At 44.6% G+C, this 24,935-nt stretch overlaps 3 protein-coding genes across 6 annotated transcripts; 2 read left to right on the top strand and 1 right to left on the bottom strand.

Moving 5' to 3' along the window:
* Positions 1-353: 353 nt before the first annotated feature.
* Positions 354-3,542, bottom strand: prk-9 (protein kinase-9). Of its 2 annotated transcripts, XM_011396309.1 has the most exons (4): positions 3,242-3,542; positions 3,057-3,124; positions 2,766-2,933; positions 354-2,686 (listed from the first exon to the last, which is right to left on the bottom strand). In XM_011396309.1, the coding sequence occupies exons 1-4, from the start codon at positions 3,291-3,293 to the stop codon at positions 485-487; spliced, it is 2,490 nt and encodes an 829-aa protein (XP_011394611.1). In that variant the 5' UTR covers positions 3,294-3,542; the 3' UTR covers positions 354-484. The 2 variants fall into 2 exon arrangements, with proteins under 2 accessions (XP_011394611.1, XP_011394610.1); XM_011396308.1 differs by having other exon boundaries at positions 354-2,933.
* Positions 3,543-6,586: 3,044 nt separating this feature from the next.
* On the top strand, positions 6,587-12,266 carry NCU04095. 2 transcript variants are annotated; one of them, XM_011396307.1, is made up of 2 exons: positions 6,587-7,595; positions 7,741-12,266. In XM_011396307.1, exons 1-2 carry the CDS (start codon positions 7,521-7,523, stop codon positions 11,644-11,646), a joined length of 3,981 nt encoding a protein of 1,326 aa, XP_011394609.1. In that variant the 5' UTR covers positions 6,587-7,520; the 3' UTR covers positions 11,647-12,266. The 2 variants fall into 2 exon arrangements, with proteins under 2 accessions (XP_011394609.1, XP_011394608.1); XM_011396306.1 differs by having other exon boundaries at positions 6,587-7,638.
* Positions 12,267-13,913: 1,647 nt separating this feature from the next.
* NCU17019 lies at positions 13,914-16,277 on the top strand. Of its 2 annotated transcripts, XM_011396542.1 has the most exons (3): positions 13,914-14,239; positions 14,924-15,057; positions 15,116-16,277. In XM_011396542.1, the coding sequence occupies exons 2-3, from the start codon at positions 14,982-14,984 to the stop codon at positions 15,601-15,603; spliced, it is 564 nt and encodes a 187-aa protein (XP_011394844.1). In that variant the 5' UTR covers positions 13,914-14,239; positions 14,924-14,981; the 3' UTR covers positions 15,604-16,277. The 2 variants fall into 2 exon arrangements, with proteins under 2 accessions (XP_011394844.1, XP_011394845.1); XM_011396543.1 differs by lacking the exon at positions 13,914-14,239 and having other exon boundaries at positions 14,267-15,057.
* The last annotated feature ends 8,658 nt before the right edge of the window (positions 16,278-24,935 follow it).

Here is a 24,935-nt window from a genome sequence, read left to right as displayed (position 1 = left end):
AGCCCCAGCCAGTTGCGTAATAAGCAAGAAAGAAGTGAAGTAGAATGAAAAAAAAAGGAATATGCCGTGCCGCAAGAGGAACATATGATGAGAAAGAAAAGAAAAAAGCTCTTTCCCTTTCGTCGTCTCTCTTCCTTTTATGCTTGGCCACCAACCAATGCTGTGCAAAAAAAAAAAAAAAAAAAAAAAAAAAAAAAAAAAAAAAAAAAAAAAAAAAAAAAAAAAAAAGACATATGATCAAATGCTGAATGACGCTCGTAATCCATCTGTCCACCACAACCGAGGGGAAAAAAAAAGAGTTCAGACAATAATAATAAGACACGAACAAGAAAATAATGGTATCTCTTCTCCCCCTTTCCTCTGCTCTTCCCCTCATCTTGAGCCGAGTGTTTGGCTTTGCGCACTCTTAATGGTCGTTTTGCTCGCCTCTTTACCTCCTCTTCACCTCTCTTCACTTCCCGACCCAGGCCTTTTCATCGCCTCACTAAGATCCCGCAACGGGTCCCCACCGATGCTGCAATCCATCCGTCCACCTCGCATACAGCAAATCCGACAGTGCCTTGCAGTGCTCCATGCCCGCCACCGCCGGCTGGCCCGGGTACTTTGCCTCGAGCACCGCCCGCTCGCGCAGCTCTCTGCTGCTGCTCTCCCTTACGCGCTCCTGCTTCTCGGGGGATCGGCTGCTGGCATGGGACGACTGCGATGACTCTCTTCGTTGATGGTGCTGGGGTGGTGGAAGTTGATGAGAGGACGAGTTGGAAGACTCCTTTCGTCTGTGGGCGGCTTGCTGTAACTGGGCCTGCTGTTGCTGTTGTAGCTGCTGGGCAAGCTGTTGCGAGCTGGTTTCTCTTCGCTGCTTCTCTTGCTGGAGGACCGGGTGCGAGAGTTGTTGTTGAAGGGACGGCGGGTTTTCCTTTTTTTGAAGTAACGGGGCGGAATGTTGCTGCAAGAGCTGGGGCTCCTTCTTTTGAGGTGAGGGGGTTGATTGTATTAGTTGAGGCTGCTGTATTTGCTTAATAGGGGTTCCTGGGGCTGTTGCCATTACGGAAGACGGCCTGCTGCTGCTGCTGCTGCTGCTGCTGCTATTGCTACTCGTCCTTTCTGCGGTGGGCTTCGGTGTGGACATGGGCGCTGCTACGACACTCTCCCGCCTTGGTCTAGGGCTGGCCAAGGGCGTGTTCAGCTGGCTGGTTATCAGTTTTGTCGGACTAGCAGAAAGCATCGGCTTCTGTGGGGAGCGCGATGGAGTCTGTGGGATATTGTGGTTTTGAGTGACACCGGCTGATGTCGATGGCCGTTGGCTGAGGTCGCGATTCTTGCTCTGCGGTGTGCCGTCTACAGATTTTCTATGAAGGTGCTGACCGGGCGAGATCTTGCTGGCGTTCAGTAGTGCTGCACTGAGCCGGTTATCCTGTGATATTGAGCAAAGGAGGTGTCTGAGAAGGTGATAGGCTCCTTCAGGGTCCACCGAGTCGAGGTGGGCAAAGGCATCGGACAGATTAGCCAGGGCCTCACGCTTGGTTGATGGACCGGTTTGCGCATGAAGCTCGTCGAGAGCAGGCTCAATGGCCTTGTGATAAAGGCGACGACCGAGCAGTGCTTCCTTGCTAGTGGGCTCGATAGGCGCCTGCATCGCGGAGGGAGGTCGGTTCTCGTCATTGACCACCTCTTGGGGCTGTTCCTGGTGAATTTTTGGACCCTCGTGCTCACAAGGTACACGACGAAAGAGTCGCATCGTCGAACCCGAGTTGCCGAAGGACATATCCGTCTGAAGGGGCCTCTTTGCTGCTGCGACAGGTGGGCGTGGTGAGCCAGTCGAGGTGGAAAGTCGCCGTTGCTGGTGGGCGGCCGCGGCCGATGGCTGTCGCCGTACTGTTGCTTTCCTTACCGTCTGAGGGGTAGAGGGCTGCAGGGGACCATCTCTGACTTCCATTCTTCGCATGCCTTCTTCAGTCTCCCGAACCCTTGATGGATCCCTGGATTTTGTGGGAGTAGTGCTGACGTTCAAAAGGTTCTTGGGTAGCGCAACCGACTTGATCGTATCAAACACCCACTCGTCATCATCGTCCTTGGGGCTCATGGTGTGAAGGGTTTCCTGGTAAAAGACGGGAAGCTTGACGCGGTCCTGCTTGGCGTCCCACATCTGCTTGCGCTCGATCAGTTCCTGCAGCGCCTCGACCCTTCCAGCTGTGCGGATAAATCGATGCCTGAGTAGGTCTCTAGCTGTCGGGCGCTGGGCAGGGTCTTTGATCAGACAATGAGCGACAAAGTCCTTGAACTCTCTGCTGAACTTGCCCTCCAGTCGTGGTGGTGGGTTTTTGGGAATCTGAAAAAGGACCTTCATCGGGTGGATATTCGCATATGGAGGCTCGCCGACAGCCAGTTCGATGGCAGTGATACCGAGCGACCAGATGTCGGCCTTGAAGTCGTAGCCAGCCTGCTGGATGACCTCGGGGGCCATCCAGAACGGGGTGCCGACAAAGGTATTGCGTTGAGACTTCATATGTGTCAACTGCGCTGCAACGCCAAAATCAGCGAGCTTGACCTTTCCGGCTTCCGAGAGCAGGACATTGGCGGCTTTGATGTCGCGATGGATTTTTCCTTCGGAGTGTAGGTAATCGAGGCCGAGGAGGAGTTCGCGGCAGACGATGGCGATGTGTACTTCGCTAAAGTTTCCCGGTTTGAGCTGGCGCACACAATCTTGTTTAGCAAGCAGGGAAAAGAGACATGGTATGCGACAGCAATAGCAAAGGGACCAGACTTACGAGGTCCAAACAGGAACCTCCCCCGAGAAATTCCATCACGATCCATAGCTTGTGGCCGCGCAAGAAGCTCGCCTTGTATTGGGTGACGTAAGAGCTGGCGCATGTGCTGAGCACCGAGATCTCTTGTTGAATTTCCTGGATATCATCCTCGCTGGATTCGAGGTCAATCTAGAGGGGGCGCAAAAGTTCAGTTAGTTTGCTGTTCGAGGCTGAACTCCTTGGTTCTTCCTTGTCATGGAATGCGATGTGATGCGATGCGATGCGATGCAGCCCAATGCGACAACAACGTACATGCTTGATGGCCACTGTTTCGCCCGTGGTCTTGTCAATTCCCTTGTAAACGACGCCAAAACTGCCTCCTGTGGGTGTTGGAACACCAAAAAAAGGGTCAGCCTCTTATTTTTATTTTTATTTTCATTTTTGCCCTCCTCCACAGCTCTTCCGGTGGCTGGATGGGGAAGTGGGATGCGACTTACGGCCAAGTTCTTCCAGCACTTGGTAGTGGTTGGCGACTCCTTCGTCGGCCATCTTTTTCAGTTACAGGAGGGTGATTGTCGCGAGTCGCGATGGACGGCAGGTCAAGTGCGCGCGACTACCTACGCAACCACTCGCTGGCGACCACTGGTGGTGGAGTAAGTAGGTCCGTTGGAGGTGACCTCTTTTGGTGGTGGTCCAGTCCGTGTCCAGCGATGTTCAGGGCGAGGCGTGGTGGAGTCCTGTTTTTCGCTTAGAAACTGCCGCTGACCGCAAATCGACTGCAGATTAAGGATGGTGGGGTGGACGAAAAAGGGGGGCAACCCGGGCGGCTGGGGTCCGTCCAGATAAATAAAGGGAAAACGAAAAAGGGAAGAAAAAGACGGTGTCTGATGTTTCTTGTTGACGAGTACCCAGAACACAACCGCTTCGAAGTTGAGCCAGGTCGGACTGGAGTGAGGGAGGACGAAGGGCCAGCTCGCTACATATGTATAAGTCCCTCCTTCAATATCAAGTCCCTAGTAAGGTGCTAGGTCTAGTTGTTTGAGGAGCTGCAAGTCAACTGGACATCCAACTCGTGTGTGCGCTGCTGCAGGCGGGCTCAGCACAGGACCTTGAACTGGGCTGAATGGCCAGCGGAAGCGGGCGCTCAATGTTTAATCTAAACCTTGGTTTTCGGCTAACCAGGACCGGAACTGCTAGTCACTTGTACACTGGTGTGCGAGCGGCTGTCGAATGGGAGGGGGCACGGGCCATTTCCGTAGCAGGTCGGGCACCGCAGGGCTGAAGTAACCTGGCACTTGTCACAGATCTCGGAGATTACTGCTGGCGATAGTCGCGGATGGTCGTCGACCCCCGTTCGCTTCTCGTATTGCGGCTATCGCAATAACTGTATGTATCTGGCGGTGGAAGTGTTGCCTCGTCTCCATCCTGCGTGCTCCCTTTTGGTTCGACAATGGGCAATTGCGCAAAGCGGCTGAGCGAGGGATGTGCGTGGTTTACATACCTCGAAGTATGGCGATGAGAAAAGGCTATGCCCTGCATTCCGTGTGTCTCTGGATCATTGGGTGTACCTGCTGGTAGCGCAAGTCTCTTGAGTCTTGGAAACGGCCTGCTGAGGGCAGTGCGAGACACTCAGCCAATCGCAGTACACGGTTGCGGGAGGCCATGCGTAATTTCTCCTTGAATCCAGATGGATACGCTCCTAGTCGCCCTAGCAAGGAATGCAGTGCCGATGCGACAAACGTCACATCGCCAACTATTTATTGTATCCAACAACTTGGCCAAGTTTTCTCGATTGGGTAGGTGGGGCTCTCATGCTTCCGTTCAGTCCAAGCTGAGTGATGAGCTGAGCGATACACAGAACCAAACACTGGCCTCACTGCCCTCACACGCCTGCGACGCTGAGAATGCTGCGACGATGCGACGAATGCTGGCCGGGGTGGTTTTCTGTGGTTTCCCATGGCAACACCCTCAAAGGTCCCGCGCTTATGGCCAGTCAGCATCGAGCTGGGGGCCTACCGAAGCGCGTCTCGAGCAACGGGCGCGCACTGCAGCAGATGAGGTGAGACAAGACCACACTAGCGACGGGACTGGGCAATGCATCAAGCCCCCACAGCCATCTTGAGGCATAATCGAACATGGACGCCCCGAGCACGCGGCTCAGTTTGTTGTGCATTGTGCGATGTGCAGCGGCAAGGGAACAAGGGGGGGCAGGGCATGAGCATGGGCATGAATGGTGGGTTGGACTTTTTTTTCTTCAGGTGGCTTTTGCAGCAGGCCGGCCTAGTCTGCAAGTCACGCGAGTCTTTCCTCTGCTTCCAACCCGCTCTGCATCTGCGACTCTGCGCCGTCTGCTGCGCAAGTGCGCCGTTGCTGACTTTGATTTTTTTTTTTTCTTGTGTTGCATATTCGAGCACGCGGCATGATAGCTCGGACGAGACCGGGCCTGAGCTCCAATTCGAAACACCAACTGCAACCTAATCGGATCCTGTGTGCGCAGTGCAGCGCAGTGTGCATGCGGAGCCTGTCTCCCTTGATGCAGAATTTCTGGGTACTTGGTGTTTTTCCGGTGTTTGATGTTTTGGCATTGGAACACATGGACAGACGACGGATAGACAGACGCTTGGACGATATCGATCATTAGGGCTACCTCTATGTAGACTAAAGATACGTAACTTTTCTACTTCGCCCTGTTCTGGTAGCCAAGCGGTGTCTCTTGGCGCCAAGTCGCTGGCTATCCTGAAACCACTTTTTCAACGCTTTCGTCATAACCCCACGATGATTCACTGCATTGAGAAAGTAATAGCACCAGTAAATCAGCGCGCCCGAAAGGGGGCTTTTTTCTTCAGTTAGTTTGATATCATATTGGCCTGTGCGGGGACTGATGCAGGCATGCAGCGGTTGCGAAGAAAATCGCAGGTACTTCAAGTTGGGTTTGGTTGGCTTGCAAGACGGGATGCAGGTGGAAAAGATACGTGTCTTTTATCTAGTCACAATGTTCATTTTCGCTTGGACGGATGGAAGAATAATAACGGAAGGCTAGAGACTGTTTCGTCCCATCGTACTCTTCGAGTTTCGATTCTGCGGGGGAGGTATTCCTTGTTTGCGTTGCGCGCTAGTATTTATCAATGGGCGCATGGCGGGATGGCCGGACGGATGTACGTAGGTTGCATGTACACTCGCATAAAACTCATTACCACAGCGATTACTTGCAGTGACCGGGCTGGCCGTACCTGCTTGGCTTTGAAGAAGCATCAAAATATGTAGATACGGAGCAGGCCGAATCGTCTCGGAGCATCGCTCCAGAGAGAGCAAATCAGCGACAGGCACGGGCGGGATTCGTTTCTTGTTTGTCTATTTTCAAGGAAACTGGTTGTAGTGTAGTGCAGGTGTATACGGTTGATCGACCTCCACGCGGCGGAACCCACACGTTCGGCTGACTTGCTTGACAGTCGAAGATTCTCCCGAGTTGAAAGACATTCCCTTGCCCTAACACCGGGCTGCCTAGGAAGGTGACCCTTGCTCAGCATTTGATCCTGGTTGTGTTAGTGACTGTGGTCTCCAACTTCTCCAACCAAACAAGGGCAACCTACACTAACTACTACCACACATCAACTTGGCCGTTGCGTCAATCCTCTTGTTCCCAGAAAGATTAGCACCTTGCACCTTGCACCTTGCACTTCCCGATGCCATGGTCTCCATGTATGTACATAGTACACGATGTAGCAAGTGGTGCGCATTGTTCCTTGATTGACCGGAAGCTTTAACGGGAGGAAAGCTACCTTTCCCTGAAAGTACCTCGACGCTGTTTTGCGGGGAATATCAAGAACACCCCTGTCAATCCCTTCAAACCTCTGGCCGATTCTTGCTGCTTTGTTTAGTTGGAATTGGGTGGTTGGGGAGATCCCGCCCGCGTCCTGCGTCTCACAGACATTTTCAACAAGAGCTGAGAGGTGACTGAAGGGAGCCACTGAACAACAAAGCCACACACAAGGGACGGGAACACTATACACTGCAACCTCAAACCGACAGACACAACCTGAGCCTCCCTGAGTCGCCGTTCAGCAAGAGCCCGCCGCCCATAAGCTCACCAACTCGCGCCAAACCAAACCTATCTACCTACCACAACCCCGGCCTTGACCAGAACAGAGAGACGGCAAAGGAACAACTAGGTCAGACAGGTACATCGACACGGCTGCCTGGGCAACAGACAATCCCATCATACTGGCCGGTGAGAGAATCGAATAGCGAGACAAGTCCTTGTCGTCGGTTTCTCTCTGCCCGACCCGACTCCAACACACACACACACACTCTCTCTCCCCTTCTGCACCTGAAGCGGATTCCCCATTTTTGCAGCTCCACCTCGGATGCCTCATACAGGCTTATAGCTCCAATTCGGTGTGGTCTGGATCCATCCCATCTTCAGCTGCGCCAGGTCTGTCTGTCTGTCTGTCTGTCCAAAGGTTTTTGCTTGGGTCCTGGTCCTTGGGCTGTAGGCGTTTGCTTTGCTTTGCTGTTTTCCGTCCGCTCGTTCGTCCGAACGCCTTCCTTGCTCCCGGGTTTGTTGCTTTTGCAAGTGGTGTGGGCCGACCGACATTTGTTGTTGACATAGAAACCAACCTGCACGGGAACTACCACCACCAGTCCAACCAAGCCTGCACCGCCCGTCCGCCGCCGCCGTGTGTACGTGCGGGCTCGAGTGCAGTCGCCTTGGAGTTCCACCGCCCCTGACCTGCAACCCGACTGACAGACACCTGCCCGCCGCGACTCGACCAAGATATGGTTCCCGCACCACCACCAGTCCCGACGCGGTTCCCTTGTTGGGTTCGGGCTGTCTACTCGTGGGGAGGAGAGGTGCGTGCCTACTAGACAGATATACTGCAATTACCTTCCTGCGGTCCGTCTTGCCCAGCAATCGCGAGTGCCAATGCTGCTTCCCATCCGGCTCCAACATCCAAGCTGTGACAGCCTGACTGACCGATCCATCGTGTGCTTGCAGAACAAACGCGACCTCGGTTTCATCGAAGGCGACCTAATAGAATGTCTCAACGCCGGCGACGGCTCATGGTGGACGGGGAGGCTATGGCGCGACAGGAGGGCAATTGGCGTCTTCCCCTCCAACTTCGTCGAGCTGATGCCCGAAAACTTCAGGCCGACAAGCAGATCCACGAGCCCCATGGCTTCCAGCAACTCGCCCAGTCCCAGCGGCACCCCGCAAAAGTCGAGGACCTTTCGGAAACCCTTCGAGGCCTACTCAAAGGCTCCCCATTATACGACAGCAAAAGTCCCCGAGACCTACAAGGATGGCTCTGTAAGCCGACCCCCGCGCGCTGGCTCGATTCGACCACGATCACGAGGACCCATAGGGCACCCAGGAGGAAGAGAGGGCGGGCATGGCTACGGATATCCCCACGGCGGTCCTCACCCGCCTAGCCATGGAGGGAGGGCACCGTCACCGGCACCATTCAGAGCTGCGTCGCCGAATCCCTACCGAGCACCCTCTCCGGCTCCGTATCCGGTACCGATACCGCCGCCTCTAGCCGGGTCACCAGCACCGACAGGACCCTTCCGGGCAGCATCACCGTCGCCGTACAGGGAAGCATCGCCAGCACCATACCGCCCCCGAGCTTCGTCGCCCGCCCCATACGTGCCCTCCCCCGCGCCATACCACCCCCATTCGCACTCACCGTCACCGGCACCGCTCCGAAACACATCGCCATCCAGGTCACGATCTCCTTACAAGCATCAGCTGGATTACAGGGGAACACCACCAATCAGAGATGCGTCGCCGGCCAGAGCGTATTCGCCAATGAGAGCTCACTCCCCCGCGCCGCCATCGCCAGCACCCTCGTACAGGCCCTACCGACCTCCCCAGCTCCAGGATGGCCAATATCAGGAAGGAGGTCCCGGGGGAGGGGATTCACCGCCTCCACCGCCCCCTCCGCACCGCAACCCCATTTCACGACATGGATCCAAAAACTCCTACAACGGGGACCAGCATTCACAATATCAACCACAATACTATGAGGATATACCAAGACCAAATTCCACGGCTCCATACAACCAGAGTTACAATGGCTACCCAATGGCAAGGACACCGTCACCATGCCCTCCTTCACCGGCGGCATCAGGGGCTATGACTCCATCACCGTTGAGAGAGGCCATGGATGATGTGATGGAGCAGTTGGACGTGTTGAGCGGCGGCGGTAAACTTCCTCGCGATGGATCTCCGGAGCCTCTCGACCCCTGGGCGCCCGAGGCTTTTGAAGAAATTCACCAAAAATCGAGGAAGGCTCGGGATAAACGACCTCAAAGTACCCTGTTAATCGACGAGGGATACGAAACATACAGTGGGACTGGCTCGAGCTTGGTAGGACCGACGTCCAAACCGCCCCAACCACAAGATGAGCCATCACGCCTCCCACAGTTAAGTAACTACGTCGAGAGGATGGAATCCAGGTTGAGGACCATGCACCAGCATAGCGCCAGCATGAATAACATTACTGAAGGCCCCCCTCCTCCTCCTAAAAGTCCGTTCATGAACAGGCCAAAGTCATCAATCGAGTCCCGAGTGGCGGCAGACCCAAGGCTTAGGAAAAAGAAGTCATCATATGATATGGGACGACAGACTCTTGATCGAAGTTCGACCACCAAAACCACGTCGACTAATGCATCCGATGCCCCAAGCAATGTCACCTATTCCTCGACAACAACTGACAGTACTAATCGGAGTCTGATGAGTGGTGTTTCAGCGGGGGGCATAAGCGCCACGAGTGCTGGAAGCTTGGCAAGGAAGAACCGAATTAGGGCTCACAGTGCGCTCAGCATCCGGGAGGAATCCGACCGCCCAGAAACTCCGTTTACGGGGATAACGTACCACAGCAGCCATGCTTCGGAGAATGTGCATATGCAACCAAAGTCCCGTACCGACCTTGGCCAAGAGGACTCGATGGGTAACCTGGGAGGCCTTGTTACCCCAAAACCGAAGAAGCAGAACTTTATCAAGCGAATTCTCGAGTCCGCCAAGACCGGGGTTGCCAACAGCAGAAATAGCATTGCTTCTGCAGGGTCATCCTCACCGACTAAATCAGCGACAAATCCGCTTTCTGCTCTATCTGGAGGTCCGTCCCTGTTACCAGCGAAGAATATTGGGAGGGAAGGCATGGGCAGTGGTGTTGACTGGGTCCAGGTTCGGCGAGACGTCAACCGTTCCAACTCTTTGAGCCAGAACGAGCGTACGGAACGAAAGGAAAGATGTCAAATGCTGGACCATCCAGCTTTGAATCCCGTGGAGGAACTGTACAACAGCATCGATGGCGATGAGGGCGCCGATGGAATGCCCGTCCAGGAGCCCTTCAACTATCTAACTATTAACCTGAGCCAGGTCGACAAGAACTCCCGCTTTGTGGCCAGCCTGCCCCCCACCACGACGGCCGCATCGCTTGCGGCTACCTACGTTTGCCGGCCATACCATAGCGATGTTCAGCGCCTACGTGCCATCTTCACCTGGGTTTCCGAGAAGGTTTGCTGGGAGGAGGACTTTGAGGGGCCTATCGACACGCGACGGGTTATTCACTCGAGGCGTGGATGCTCCGAAGAGTTTGCGGTTCTCGTTGCGGAGATGTGCGAAGCTGTGGGCCTGCATTGTGAGGTCGTCCGCGGTTATCTCAAATCGCCCGGCGAGATCCCTGATGCCAATATTGTTCCCCGTCCCAACCACTGGTGGAATGCGGTGATTGTTGACAACGAGTGGAGGATGATGGATACCTGTTTGGCGAGCCCGTCCTTCCCACGCCGTGCTCTGTACTCGAGTTGGAACAGCTCTCAAGCGGACCCCTGGTGGTTCCTAGCACGCCCTACCGAGATCTGCTGGACGCATATCCCCGAACACCACGAACAACAACACATCTGCCCGCCCGTTGCTCACGAGGTCCTACTCAATTTGCCCTGTGCCTGCCCACCATACTTCAAGCACGGTCTGGACATGTTTGACTACAACACCTCTCTGATCAGGATCGAGGATCTCGAAATGGTGCACATCAAGTTCAACGTGCCAGCTGATGTCGAAATTGCCGCAGAGGTCGAGACTCGCGCCCTCACCAAGGATAACGACGGTGATGTCTTTGAGTCTGGCGAAGTAGTCAAGAAACGTGCCCTCGCACAGGCAGAGTGGTTCGGAGGCGTCAAGCGCTACACGGTCAAGGCCCTCCTGCCCGGCGATGAAGGCACCGGCACGCTCAAGATCTACGCTGGCAAGCGTGGCCTAATGCACAGCATCAAGGACATCCCACACCCTCTCGCCTTCGCTCTTCCCATCATCCACACGGGCGAAAACCCGCCCTACGAGTTCGTCACCCGCCATCCAACCCCTCACGCCCAGCGCCATGATCTCTACATCGTCCAACCGCAATGCCAGCGCCTCGCCCTCAACAATACCTTCGTCTTCATCATCCGCCAACACCCAAGCTCGAGCTCAACCTCCGACGGCCCCATGTCCCCATCCATTACCTCCGGCAGCGCCTCTCCGATCCCCTTTCATCGCCCTTCCAGCGCCATGAGCATGACCTCGAGCGCAGCCGGTGGTTCCCAGCCCAGCACCACCGCTGGCGGTTCTGGCAACAGCAGCAGCAGCAGCAGCAAGAAACCCGCCAAGCTGGCCATCCAAACCCCCGGCGGCAAGATCCTCCGGCTGATGAGAAAAGAGGACCGCGGAAACGGCAGAGGAACAGGCATCGGGTTCGGGAGTCGGGCGGCCGCGCAAGCAGCGGCCGAGCCGGGCGAGGAAGGGGATGGAGGCACGTGGGAGACCATCATCAAGTGCAGCGAGCGCGGTACATGGAGGGGACTGGTGTTGGCTGATAGGACAGCCAGGTGGTGCGTTTTCGCTGAGTGGGTTTGTCAGTAAGAATGGCTTAAGCCTGCCACTAGACGGTCCATGAAGGAAAGTTCCATCTGAAAAAGGCACTACCTGCAGGTTGGCTCGTGGTGGGCTAAGGGGACATCCGAGGTGAACGGGTGTCTTGGAAAAAAAGGAGATCTCGAAGAACGAGAAGAAAGAAGCACGAGCGGTGTTTTTGATTGATTGACCTTGCACACATGAGGTCCTCATGTTGGACTCCAATGTATGGCTATAATGTCGTATGGTTTTATGGTTGGGTTTTGATGAGCCCCAATTTCTTTTTTCAATTCTGGTTTTTTTTTTTTTTCTTCACATAGGTGTCACATCGCATTGTTCGAACCTTGGCGAGGCGTTCAAGGGAAGAGAAACGCGCATAGCAAGCGAAGCGAAAGCAGATGTATGTTCTAGTTTTTGTGCTTGGGATCCTCGCTCCAGATGTACGCAGTGTACACTGCTTGTTAGCTTTAGTTTCACGTTGAGCAAGTGGGACTCACAGGGAGGGGGGGATTTGCGGAGGTCGTTATGTAAATCCTAGCTAGCATCATCGGTTGGCTGGGCATACGAAGAAGTGAAGAGGAGAGAACAAGAAATTTATGAATATACCCCCATCATTCTGGTTTGAGTTGTAAACATTGACCCCCGACCCTGTGCTGTGAAGTCTGTCTAGTACGAAAGCTCAAGTTGAGAGTAGTTCGGCGGTTGCTCCTGGATTCCTTCCTGACTTGACCAGATTCTGCGCTTTGGTGGGTTACGTGGCTTACGTGGTATGAACTTGAGCTGGGTGTCGAGCGCAAACGTGCCCACCTGTCTCTTCGGGCATCTCGGTGACTGATCACAAAAAGTCTTTTTTTTTTATATATATATATCGATTGCACACCACCTGTGGCTAGATCCGTCGAACACAAAGAGCAAGAAAGGGGCGGTGTCTGTCAAGCTCTCACATATTTCTTATCTTTGATTATTTCGTTTTCCATCATAAACGACGGTTTAATACCAACACGGACGACACCACCAGTTTTACATACCCTCGGCTCTACAATACTTGGCCTCTCCAGCTCATGTATAAAAGCTCCCGCGGTGTACGGCATGTGCATGAAGCACGGTGTCCGGGCTTTGTTCCTTGGTAAAAAGAGCCACATAACATGATCTGCCCCGGCCGAGAATGGAGCTCAGTACTGAGTAGGTATCTCTCTACGCTACCTCAACTAGCCAGAGGATCTCCGTTGTTGGCTGAAGAGTGCTGCAAGGAGCGAAGGTATGGACTAAGGCCTTATATGAGCGGGCGCCTTTGGGGATGAGATTGGAAGGAGCATCGGTGAGTGCTTGCGCCGGGTACACTATAGGACGGGATTTTCCCCACAAAGCTTTCCCTGTGCGGGGTATTTACAGTTGGGCCTGACACGCCTTTTCCTCTTTCACCAAACAAGCCATTCATCAAGCATGTCCCTTTCATCCCTTGTTGCATCTTCAAGTAAGATTCCACATGAAAACTGCATCTGGGGTAAGTTATCTGATCCTATGCCGTGGTACGAAGTATCCAGTGATGAGCGAGTTCGGTTAGCTTTCGAAATGACATCCGTGCGAGATCTGGAAGTCTGTTCTGTGTTGCTCGATGAAGCGTCGAGAACCTATAAGGGGTAAATCGACGGACTTGTTGCCGCCCTCCACAACCTCAAACGATCCCTCTAATGTCCGTTTCTGCTGCAGATAAGCTGGTTAACTCCCCCGTCCTAATCGCCCCAAACACCTCTCAGCGCAGCATTGAAGGGGTACTAAAGCCTGTACAAGACCTCTTCTCCCCCTTCCTTTCGAAATCAAGTCATGATAGACGAGTGTCTGCAGGGTTGACAATCTTCCACACGTTCAAAGTTGACATCCACTTGGAACATTATGTGTTGGCCTTCGGATAGACCGCAACTCGGAAGCCGAGACGGCATCTAAGACAAAATGATCTACCAAAGCTGAACACCAAATTTTTCGCCGATGTGGGTTTAGAGTGAGACCTGCATCACCGGTGCTGCGGGTTCGGGAGCAAAAGACTGCACTACCTCAACTCAGCTCGACTATTTCTTGCGCCATTGCTCGATAGGGCGACATGGACCGCGATGAATTTTTCGCTCGTGTCAGTGCATGCTGCGATGGATGTGTTTGACCAGCCAATTGCTCACGACTCCGTCGTTGAACAGACCCTTATTTTTTCGTGATGGATTGATGGCTGATTGAATGGTCGGCCAAATGCCTCAGTGACGTCAAACTATTCCACTTACCTTTTCCCCGAACATGTTGGTTGGGGCCACTGAGGACCCTGCGGGGTGCTGATACCGGAGAATCAGAGATGGACTTTAAAAGGTTCCTGGAGGGCAGATCACGTCACAGGTTTCAATATAATCCCATCCACCCAAACTACTCAGTCTGAACTCAATCGTTCTATGGCCGAAAACGCAACAAAACCGCTGGTTTTCACCTTTGGCCGTGCCACCTTGACTTATAGCGCGCCTGATCCTCACAGCGCCTGTGACCCTCAGTGTCCGAGCACGGTTCGCGACGAAGACCGACCCCTACCTCCGCGGAGTTTTCGCCGTCACCTCGTTCTATAGTGGTAAGTCGAAAGCCAGATGACTTGCCCTCAGCCACTCATTGCTCAACACGAACCCGAGACCATGGCATTCTGAAACTTCTCGGGCCATGAAGCATCGTTCATTGCTTGGTCGTTCTTGAAGGTTCAAGCATGGCCCAAGCAAGGATGTACAAGGAATTGCACTGCTCGTCCAAGCGGCGGCATGATGCAAGCTGCGCGGTGTCTTTGGAAACAATACCATGTGCGTTCGGGTGAGAGCGTTAAACTTTTCCCACCGCTTTGGTTCGAAATTCCCTTTCTTGTACGGGAATTGTTCTTGGATTTGTCTTGCCTGTCTGTCGGTTAGAGCTTCCAAGTTCCCACCCCATTCCTATTTCATGGGGTCTCGGGGCAATCTCGTGTATCTTTGATTCACTCATTTCTTCCCACCTTATGATCGCCACACCAAGCGATATCGCATTACTTGTCAGGGGGGATTCGACTTCTCGAACCTCATAATGTGGGATCAACCGACATCTCTATATTCACATTTGTCTCCAAGTTGGAGATTCTCGATGCTTTTTCCTGAAGCCGAGCACAAGTGGCAAAGGGACAGGGCGATTACGCGTTGCTCGGCAAGACCCGGCAGAACCCGGGGTCGTACATAAAGATCATAAGACGTCCTGTTTACACTACACGTGTACTAAATTCATTCATGATGCGCAGTTTCACGCGCCACAGATTCTCTCGCCAGCGGGTTAGCTCCTCATCAACCATCGACGACATGTCTAGCCTCCGACCCTGTTCAAGCACATCGTCAAGAGGACGGGATACTGGGTTCCCAGAGCCCTTCAATGGAGGTGCGTAAGCATGGCATACCTATCACTGCATATTGGTCTTGACTGACACCACTATCAGACCGAAACACAACATTACCACACCCAGAAGCCAATCTCAGCCCTAATGCTACCCTCGGCGAGGAGGACATCTCGACGGAAAGGGCACTAATGCGGGCTCGGAATTCGTTCCTAAAAGACCCGACTTCAAGTCCCAACAGCGCCGAAGGGTTCATGGACAGCATCAAGAACATGGAACGTATGGCTCGCGCGGCAAGAGGTGATGTCAGCAAAACAACATCAGACAATGGCACGACATGGGTGACAACATCAACAACAACGACAGCAGCAGCAGCAGCAGCAGCAGCAGCAGCAACATCACCAGCAAAGGACAGCGAAAGTGTCATGTCCGCATCATCAGGTGGCTCAGGCCCTCGACGACTAGAGACCCCGTTCGTGAACCGTGCACGGCCGCTGTTCTCACCGGAATCGCCGGAGTCCAGAAGGAGCACAAAGTCGACGGGGAAGAGGGCATGGTTTGCCAGGAACATATTGGGCAGGTCGCCTTGAATGGCGGGCTCTTGGCTGGGTTGACGAGGCTGTGCGGGTGGCTGATGTTGCGGTCTAGCCGTGCTTGGCACAAGTCATCCAGAGGACGATCGTGATATTGTTCGTATCACTCGGCTAGGGCGGAGTGATTCACCAAGACGGTAGAGCAATGTCGAGCGGGGTCGGGCGGGCCGAAAGCTTTAAGAGTCTTTCTGCATGTTTTCTTGTCTCTTTTAGCGCGGAGTTTTTTTTCCGGGGTTGCATAACATCAGGATTTGGGTTGAAGGAGTGAGGGAAAACGGTAGCATTGAACAACAACACATTACAACACATCACAAAACGACCAGAGACGAATTTCTTTTGTGTCGAAGCATTCGAAAGGAGCAATATCACTTGGATTTATATCTGTTTAATTGATAGGGTATTGATTTAATAAGGTGTGGAGGAACTGTGAGAGTATCAGCATGAAGCTGGGCTTTGTGGCGGACCAAGATTGGAAGAGCAACTTGAGAATTCTCAACTCGGCCGGTGTCTAGTTGAGGCGACCCCCCTTGTGGGTCTCGTTTGCAGCCAACCTGCGTTTGACTCGCAGGTGCAAATGTCGAAGGTACACCCCACAAGGTATAAAATGTAATTAAATATATATAAGCTCAATACCTTACAATATATATTTAATATATATATTATATATAAACTCAATATTTCAATACTACTTATATAATACTTTTATAGGTCTTATTAATTATAAAAGAAGTTCTAAGGATATTAATATTTTTCTATTAAAATAGACATTGGATAGAAAATAGAAAGTAAATATATTGAGCAAATTATTAGAAGATAGGTTTAAAAATTTAAAATCACCGGTTAGTTTCTACTTTTTCTCTCTATTAATAATATTATCGATAACCGCTACTATATCGACTAAATACAACCTAGGAGTAAATTCACTAGTTTCCGTATAGTTTCTACGACTTTTCTTTTCTATATAATTATTATATAATTAACTTTTTTTCCGTACGGTTTTCGCGGGGTTGGTTTTTTTCTATACGGTTTTTATAGGGTTGATTTTTTTCTCACTTTTTTTTTAAATATAAATTAATATTATCTTTTTTTAAAGAGCCTTTAATAAGTATAGTAAATTCGAAACCCAGCCCGAGGGTTTGCCCGCAATTGTAATTATAGTTAATACCCTGCCCGCTAGTATAAGTTTAAAGTTTTTTAGGTTTTATAAAGGCCTTAAAAATTATTTAAAAACTCCTTACTAACCCTTTATTTTTATTAGGGTAAATAATATTATACGGTTAAAGTTTACTTTTATAAGAAGTTCTATTGTAAGACGGACGAAGATGGCGAATTATATTTTTATTCTAAAATTATAAATAAAAATACTCTCCATTATTACTATAAAGATAAATACTATATTATTTTAAGTATTAAAAAAGACGGACGTATTATTATAAACGTTAATAGTCGTCCTAATTACGAAAAATAGGCTATAGCTGCTAGTAAATTAATATTTTCCTTTATACTTTTTAAAGGGTTTATTAAGGGGTTTAAAATAGGGTTTAAAAGGGGTAATTAAAGGTATAAAAACTATTAATAAATATAAATATAATATAGCTTAGTATAAATTATTGGAATATATTTTTAATACCGTTGCTTAGGATATTATAGTATATAATATATAATTTATTGTACTTAAGAAGCTAGTATCCTCCCCGGCTAAAAAGAAATAAGAATGCGCCTTAAAGCGCTAAGCCGCTACCTCGGCTATTATTATTAAAAATAAATATTGTACTATATTTTTTAAGGGTTTAGGGGGGTATATAGGAGGGGTTGTAAAGGGCTTTTAAAGTACTTAAAAACCTTAAAAAAAGTTTAAAAAATTCTATAAAAAGATTGTTCGGAAACCGTTCGGAAATACTTTAGAAACCCTTTACTAATATTTTATTAAAAGTTAAAAAAGCTATTACCAAAATTATATATACTAAAGGTATTGAATTTGAATAGTATTAGGAAGGAAAGGTATATAAGTACGTTATTAATTATATAGAGCGTAAGGTTGAAGAGAGATAGAAGTTTAAAAAGGATTTCAAAGGCCCTCTCTTTAATAATACCCGTAAAGCCTTTTATAAATTTATTAATAAAAATAATAATAAGGATTTAAACGAATTTATAAATAGTAAGAAGTATTACTCTAATTATAAATAAATTAATTATAAATTTTTTCCCCCTTTTTTACCCCCTTTAATATTTATTTCTTTAAAGGTTATTAAAAATTTATTAACTATTTAGAAACCCTAGCTAATTACTATATTTATAATTATTTATTATAATTATAATAATAATATAATTTATTATATAACTATATACTTTAGTATCCTAAAAGACGTAATTTTTATTATTAATATAGTAGGTATAATATTCTACTATAAGCCTAATAAAATTTAGAATTATAATAAAGTCTTATAAGAGATTAAGCGCTCTAAGTATAACTTTTAGAAATATATTAACGTATACTATTAGTATTATAGTATTAACGAAATATACCTTAAGTCTAAGGATAATACTAGTAATAATAAAGAGGATAGTAATACTAATACTAATAACGCCTAATCTTATAATTAAGTAGGGGTTTCCTAGTAATTAACTATAGGTTTACTATAGTCTTTTTGTAGTATTTTTTCTTATTTTTCTATAGTCTTCTTGTAGTGTTTTTCTAAGGAAAATTAAAATATAGGCGTAGGATGTAACGGCACTGGCGGATGGACCACGGCAGGCACGGCCCACGGGCTCGGGTGCCTAGTACTGAAGCTACGGGACCGCTATTTACTAAAGCGTATACCGGCTACCTGGGCTGCTAGGATTAAAACCCCGGATCCCGGGGACACCTTTATACGTTTCCCTCTTTTCTTCTTCATCTTGTAATTCTACTATAGACCTAGAATTAACGTATTAACTTACCTCTCGTAACTACATCGCTCGTAACAATCACAAGATCAATCTTATATTTTTTAGGGAGGAAACTAAATATCCTATTATTTTGAAAAAGAAGTAATTTAATTATATCGTATCGTTAAAGATTATTCCGCAATAGTATATACCTCCAAAGAGAAGGCGATAGCCTAAGCTTTGTTAAAGAAGTAGAATACTATATTAAAGGTATTTGCCGCTATAAGTACCTAAATTAATAAAGTTTAAAAGTAGGTTATTAGAGCTTAAAAAGATAAGGTTGCTACTGAGTAGGTTATTTTTAATATTAATAATATCCTTATTATCCTCAAGTCGGTAATTAAATAGGATGACGCTTTCTGTTGGCGTTCGTTGAATATTATTATTATTAAAGATAAATAGGATACTTAATTTAGGACTTTGGATATATTTAATTTAAATAATAAAGAGGCTCCTAATAATATAGAAGAGGCGATTGCGTTTTTTAATTAGGAAGTTACTAATAAAATAGTTAACGTTCGTTATACCTTTAAAAAAGAAGATTTGTACGAATTCCTATATACGAAGATTAGCGTAATTGTAAAATACTATTCTAAGAAGGGCAATAATCCCTCCTTCGCCTTCCAACTATTAATAGCTATTAATAAAGAATATTAATCGGATTATTTATATTATAACGAATTATACGCGGGACTTCTATTAATAGACCTTCCAATATTTTAAAATATTTATTAGGACCTTATTAGCTTAGAAGTAATCTTCTAAGAGATTAAATTATATACTATCCTTGTAGAGGTAGTGCTTACTTAATAATATAATTATTAAATTATTATTATTAATTTTAATATTAATTTAAATAAAATATACGAATATACAATAAATTTCTTTAATTATTAGAAGATAGCCGAGGATGAGAATTTCAAATTTAAGAAGAAAGTAATTCTCTTTAAGAATACTTTGACCAACTCCAGTACCCCCGTAACGACTATAGAGTATTAAAACGAATTATAGAAACTATATTATAAGAACGTATTACTACGTAAAAAGAATACTAATTTAACCGAAGAGTTTTACTTTAGATTCGCTAAACTAAATATTACTATAAGTAGTTAAATTTAAAATAATAACGATAGAGATAATAGTAACCCTAAGGACTGTAACTACTCCCGTCCTAACCGCCGAAGTTCGTACAATAATTGGAATTTATTATTCGACCGTCCCTACGATTACGACTATAATTGGTCGGACCCCGAAGGATATTGCGAGTGCCTTAAATTATTAATTAAATTAAATAAGGTTAAGTACAATCTCGCTTTAACCCGCCGTAAATTATTAATAGTTAAGGATATATTTATTACTATTAAGGTTTAGGTAGAAGAGTTAAGAATGGAAGTAGTTCTAAAGGAAGGAGAGATTGTCGATTTAAATACTATTATTACTTAATTTACTAAAGAGAATATAGACCTACGGAAATAAAAGAAGAAGGTTACTATCGACCTAATTACTTAGAAGATTACCGAGCGATATAATAACAATTCGAATGATAATAACGAATATAAAGGTACCTTAGCTTTAAACTTCTCTACTTTTAGTATTAGCCGATTATTAGTTAAAGAAAAGGACCCGCTATATTTTTATAACAAAAAAAATAAGGATACTATCTTTTTTAATATATAGTATTATTATATTTAAAATAAACTGAAGTTTAATACCGACTATTTTACGGACGACAAAGTTAGAAAAATATATATTGAGAACTATACGGCTAGTAAAGCGGCCTAAGACTTAGAATTGTACCTGGGAGACGGTCCGTACTACTTTAAAATATTCTAATAATTATTAAATTACTTTAAAAACGAATATTATAATTATAACTATAAGAAGAAGATTATTCTCGAATTTAATAAATTATAATATAAAATAAACTAAAACTTCTAAAATTTCTATAATACCTTTATACGCCTAGCTAGCAAATATAACCATCCGGCCGATACTTAGAAGTAAGAGTTTAATTAGAAACTTCCGATTAATATTTAAAATACTCTCCTTTTTGGTTATAGGGAAGATACAATCGATTTTACAACCTTCGTATATATAATAAAAAAGTATATTAAGAATAACTAGTATTTATAAAAATTTAAATAAAAGGATAAAAGTAAAGATAGAGATACTAAGAACCCCTTTTTTTTATTAAATATTTCTAGTAAGGCTAAGGGTTTATCCTTATCCTTATTTACAACCAAGGGTTCGGGCTCTAGTTTGGGTTATTAATATCCTCTTGATATATTAAAGGATAAAGCCCGTAGATTATTAGAGGAAAATAAGTATTTTATTTATAAGTAAATTAGCTATCGTTTTAAAGATTGCCCTAATAAGTATAATAATTCTAATTGTATTAATAAATTAGTAGAGCAGTTCGTTTGTAAGGTTGAGAAAGATGTAGAGGAATTAAAAAATTAATTACCTTAAATATTATAAATTCCCTCTTAAGGTATAAATTAATTAATATCTACCTAATAAAGGTAAAGATTGTAGAAGCAAGGGTAATAAAGGTAGAAAAGGATTTTCTAAACGCGTATTTAGGCGGGGAAGTATTACTTATATCCTATATTATAATTAGTAATAAAAAAACTTTAAATACTAAAGATGCACTTATTAATTCGGAAGTAAACGGAAATATCTTTATAAGTAAGATATTCGCTAAATAATTAATTAACTAACTATAAATTAAATAGCTATAAGGTTTTAAACCCTATATAGTAAGAGGGTACAATGGGTAATATAGTAAAACGATTAATTTATACTTACGAAGCACTATCCGAATCCAATACTATATCCTTCTTAATAAAGTAATAATAATTATTAACTCTAGTTATAATTTAATCTTAGGGAAGTACTAGATATAGAAATATAGGGTATTAGTCAATACGGTTATATAATATCTAATCTTTCCCTAGACTAAAGAAGAAGAGGAAACGGAAGAAAAAATAGAGAAAATAAAAACTACTACCCTAAAAGAGATCGAACGCCGCATTCGGGAGCTAGAGTAGCCTACCCTAGAAGATCCTAAGGACCTAGAGTTATTAAATCGTCCTACTAAACTATTTATAAATTCTAAAATACGGCCGATTAGAAAGGGAGAGAATAAAGACCTTATTAAAATAGAAAGGGAGTTCTATAATTAATACTCCCTTCCTAAGTAGGACAAACCCAAATTACTTACAAAATGAAAATATATTGCTATATTAAATAAAGAACGGGAAGATGATTCTTACTAGGGCGAGGATACTTGTAGTTGTTATTGTTTTAAGAGGGACGGAATAGAATAATATAAATATTATAACGACCTTGTAATTATAGGAGCGGAAGCCTTTTTGAAATTTACCGAACGTAAATATATAGGCGTTACTAATTTATATGAACTAAACCGATTTATTAAAGACTAATGTCGTTAGGATTAAACTTTATTTAAGGACGAGGAGGAATTGAGAAAGAGGGCTAGGAAAAAAGTATTTAAGTATACCTATTAATATTTTAATATTTTTAATAAGAAGTAATTGGATACCCTACCCTAATATTATCTAAGTAACTACAAAATTAAATTAGAAGAGGGAGCGAAATTAGAAGAATTTAATTATAGCCTACTATATAAAATGACTATTAATAAATTAGAAGTATATTGGAAGTATATGAATGAAGCCCTTGCGAAAGGCTTTATTAAAAGTAATTTAATACTATAGGCCGCACCCATCCTTTTCATACTTAAAGCTAATAAGGGATTATATTTCTACGTAGACTATAGGAAATTAAACGTAGTCATACGGAAGGATCAATACCTATTACCCTTTATCGAAGAAATTATCGCTCGGATTAACTAAATTAAAATCTTTACGAAGATTGATATCTAATAAATATTCCATCGAATATAAATATACTTTAATAATAAAGAGTTAACTACCTTTTATACTCAGTATAGGGCTTATAAATATAAGGTATTACCTTTTAAATTAATTAATAAATTATTTACCTTCTAATATTATATTAATAATACCCTAATAGGTTATTTAAATAATTTCTATAATACTTATATTAATAATATCCTTATCTTCTCTAATAGCCTAGAAGAATATAAGGTCTACGTAAAGAAGGTATTAGTATATTTAAAGGCAATTAATTTATAAATTGACTTAAATAAGTACGAATTCTACGTAGAAAGGATAAAGTTCCTAGGATTTATTATTAATAAAAACGGCGTTATAGTCGATCTTTAAAAGATCGCCGTTATTAAGGATTAGTAAGTCCCTACTAACGTAAGAGGTATCTAGTCCTTCCTAAGCTTTTACAATTTCTATTGAAAATTCGTAAAGGACTATAATTATATTGCTAAACTATTAATAGCCCTAACAAAAAAAGACGAGGAATATAGCTAGAATAAAGACTACCAAATAGCTTTTAAAAATCTCAAAACTCGCCTTCTTAATGTACCTATCTTAGCCTATTTCAAATATAATTACCCTATACGGGTGGAGACAGATTGATACGGGTAACCGGAGTGCTCTGCAAATAACAGTATGATGATATTTGAAAGCGTTGTAAAAGGTGATGCCGAAGGAAGAATTAGAAGCCAATGGCTTGCCCAGAGGGCGCGCCTTATAAGGCCTCCTTATCTTATCGCAGATCCAACCATTCAATTGAGTCTGCGACCTGCCTGCCGGGCCCGATGGCACAGGTCCCTGGCGGCACCCTGCATGCACGTCTGGCCGGGCGGGTCAGTCACACGTGACTGGCCACACTATGGCCTTATCTAATCTATATACAATGATACGACTGTCCGGTATCACAGATACCTCCGACAGGGTTATTATAAGCGTACTATCCTAAGAAATATAAGGAAATTAGAAGCTTATAGCCTTCTTTTCGGAAACTATATATAGTGTAGAATATAACTATTCTATTTATAATAAGGAATTAATAGCTATTATCTATACTCTTTAATATTAGAAATCGGAACTCGTAGGATTGTAATCTCTATTCCTAATTATTACGGACTATAAAGTATTAAAATACTTTAATACCAAACGCCTATTTAATTTTCGGTAAATAGGATAGGTTAAATTCCTAGTTTAGTACTACTTTATAATTTTATACCGGCTAAATAAAAATAATAGAGCGGCCGATACACTTTCCCGAAAATTAGAGGATTTAAAGACGTAGAAGGCTAAATAAGAAGCGTATTGTACAATTTATATCTTTAGGACCTTCGATAATAATACTATAATTTATTTGGATAATACCCCTTTAATTACCGTTATTAATACTTATATACCCTTAATAATTATAATTATTAATATAATAATTATAGAAGTAAATCCGGAAGTTAGAGAACTGAAATCGCGGGAGGAACTTTTAGAAGGCTATATCCTAATAGATTAATTAATTTTAGAGAATAAAACTTATATTAAATTTGAGATTTATTAAAATATAGTTCGTAGGGGGGAAAACGAATATAAATTTATTGTATATAAAAAGTTATTAATAAGATACAGCAAATTCGTAGTCCTACTAAGGGTCCTACGTGTTAAAGTAATATAAGAGTTCTATACGAAAATTATAATTGTATACCCCGGTTGTAATAAGATAAGACGATTAGTCGCCGTTTAGTACTAGTAGCTAGGAATAATAGGAGATATTGATTGATATGTAATTAATTATTTAATTTACTATACCTCGAAAGTCCCTCGCAATAAGACACCCGGTAAATTATATCCCTTATTACTAATAGAGAAATTCTAATACTATTTTGTAATAGACTTTAAATTTATATTAAAAGACTGTTAGGAATTTAACAATATATTAATAATTATCGACCGTTTAAATAAAGTAATATAAATTATACCCTATTATATTAGTACTACAATTCGAAATACGGTTAAGATATATTACAAAGGCCTATATCGGGTATATAGCTTACCCTAGGAGGTAGTATCCGATTGGGGATTTTAATTTATCGCCGATTTTATAAACGAATTTACTAAAATCCTAAATATTAAATAGAAATTAACCTTAGTAGGTTATAATTAAACGGCCGGCTAGGTAGAAATTATAAATGAATATTTAAACTAACGGTTGTACCCCTTTGTAAATTACTTCTAAAATAATTAATTAGAAGTAATTCTAATTATAGATATTATATAAATAGGTATACCTTACGAGAGCTTGGGCGGTATGTAGCCCTACGAAGTATTAAAGGGATTTTTTATATTAGGAATATTAAATTAGGAAGTATAGTTTAATTTAGTAAAGATATTTATACGGGAGCGATTTAACTAAGAAGAAGTATAAAGCGTAGTAAAACGAATTTAGGGCTATATTGTTAAGGTAAGGGAATTTATTTCGGTTGT

This window comes from Neurospora crassa, linkage group V, assembly GCF_000182925.2.
Source record: "Neurospora crassa OR74A linkage group V, whole genome shotgun sequence".
NCBI classification, from domain to species: Eukaryota; Fungi; Ascomycota; class Sordariomycetes; order Sordariales; family Sordariaceae; genus Neurospora; species Neurospora crassa.
The sequence above is the reverse complement of the archived record's forward strand: the minus strand, read 5'-3'. Positions and strand labels throughout refer to the sequence as shown.

Bases quoted from the DNA above. Each gene is read 5' to 3' on its own strand.
- NCU17019 (XM_011396543.1), top strand. From the start codon at position 14,913: ATGATGCGCAGTTTCACGCGCCACAGATTCTCTCGCCAGCGGGTTAGC. The intron at 15,058-15,115 runs GTGCGTAAGCAT...CACCACTATCAG, and splicing joins CCCAGAGCCCTTCAATGGAG to ACCGAAACACAACATTACCA.
- prk-9 (XM_011396309.1), bottom strand. From the start codon at position 3,293: ATGGCCGACGAAGGAGTCGCCAACCACTACCAAGTGCTGGAAGAACTT. The intron at 3,125-3,241 runs GTAAGTCGCATC...CAACACCCACAG, and splicing joins AGTGCTGGAAGAACTTGGCC to GAGGCAGTTTTGGCGTCGTT. The intron at 2,687-2,765 runs GTAAGTCTGGTC...TGTGTGCGCCAG, and splicing joins GAGGTTCCTGTTTGGACCTC to CTCAAACCGGGAAACTTTAG.
- NCU04095 (XM_011396307.1), top strand. From the start codon at position 7,521: ATGGTTCCCGCACCACCACCAGTCCCGACGCGGTTCCCTTGTTGGGTT. The intron at 7,596-7,740 runs GTGCGTGCCTAC...GTGTGCTTGCAG, and splicing joins TCTACTCGTGGGGAGGAGAG to AACAAACGCGACCTCGGTTT.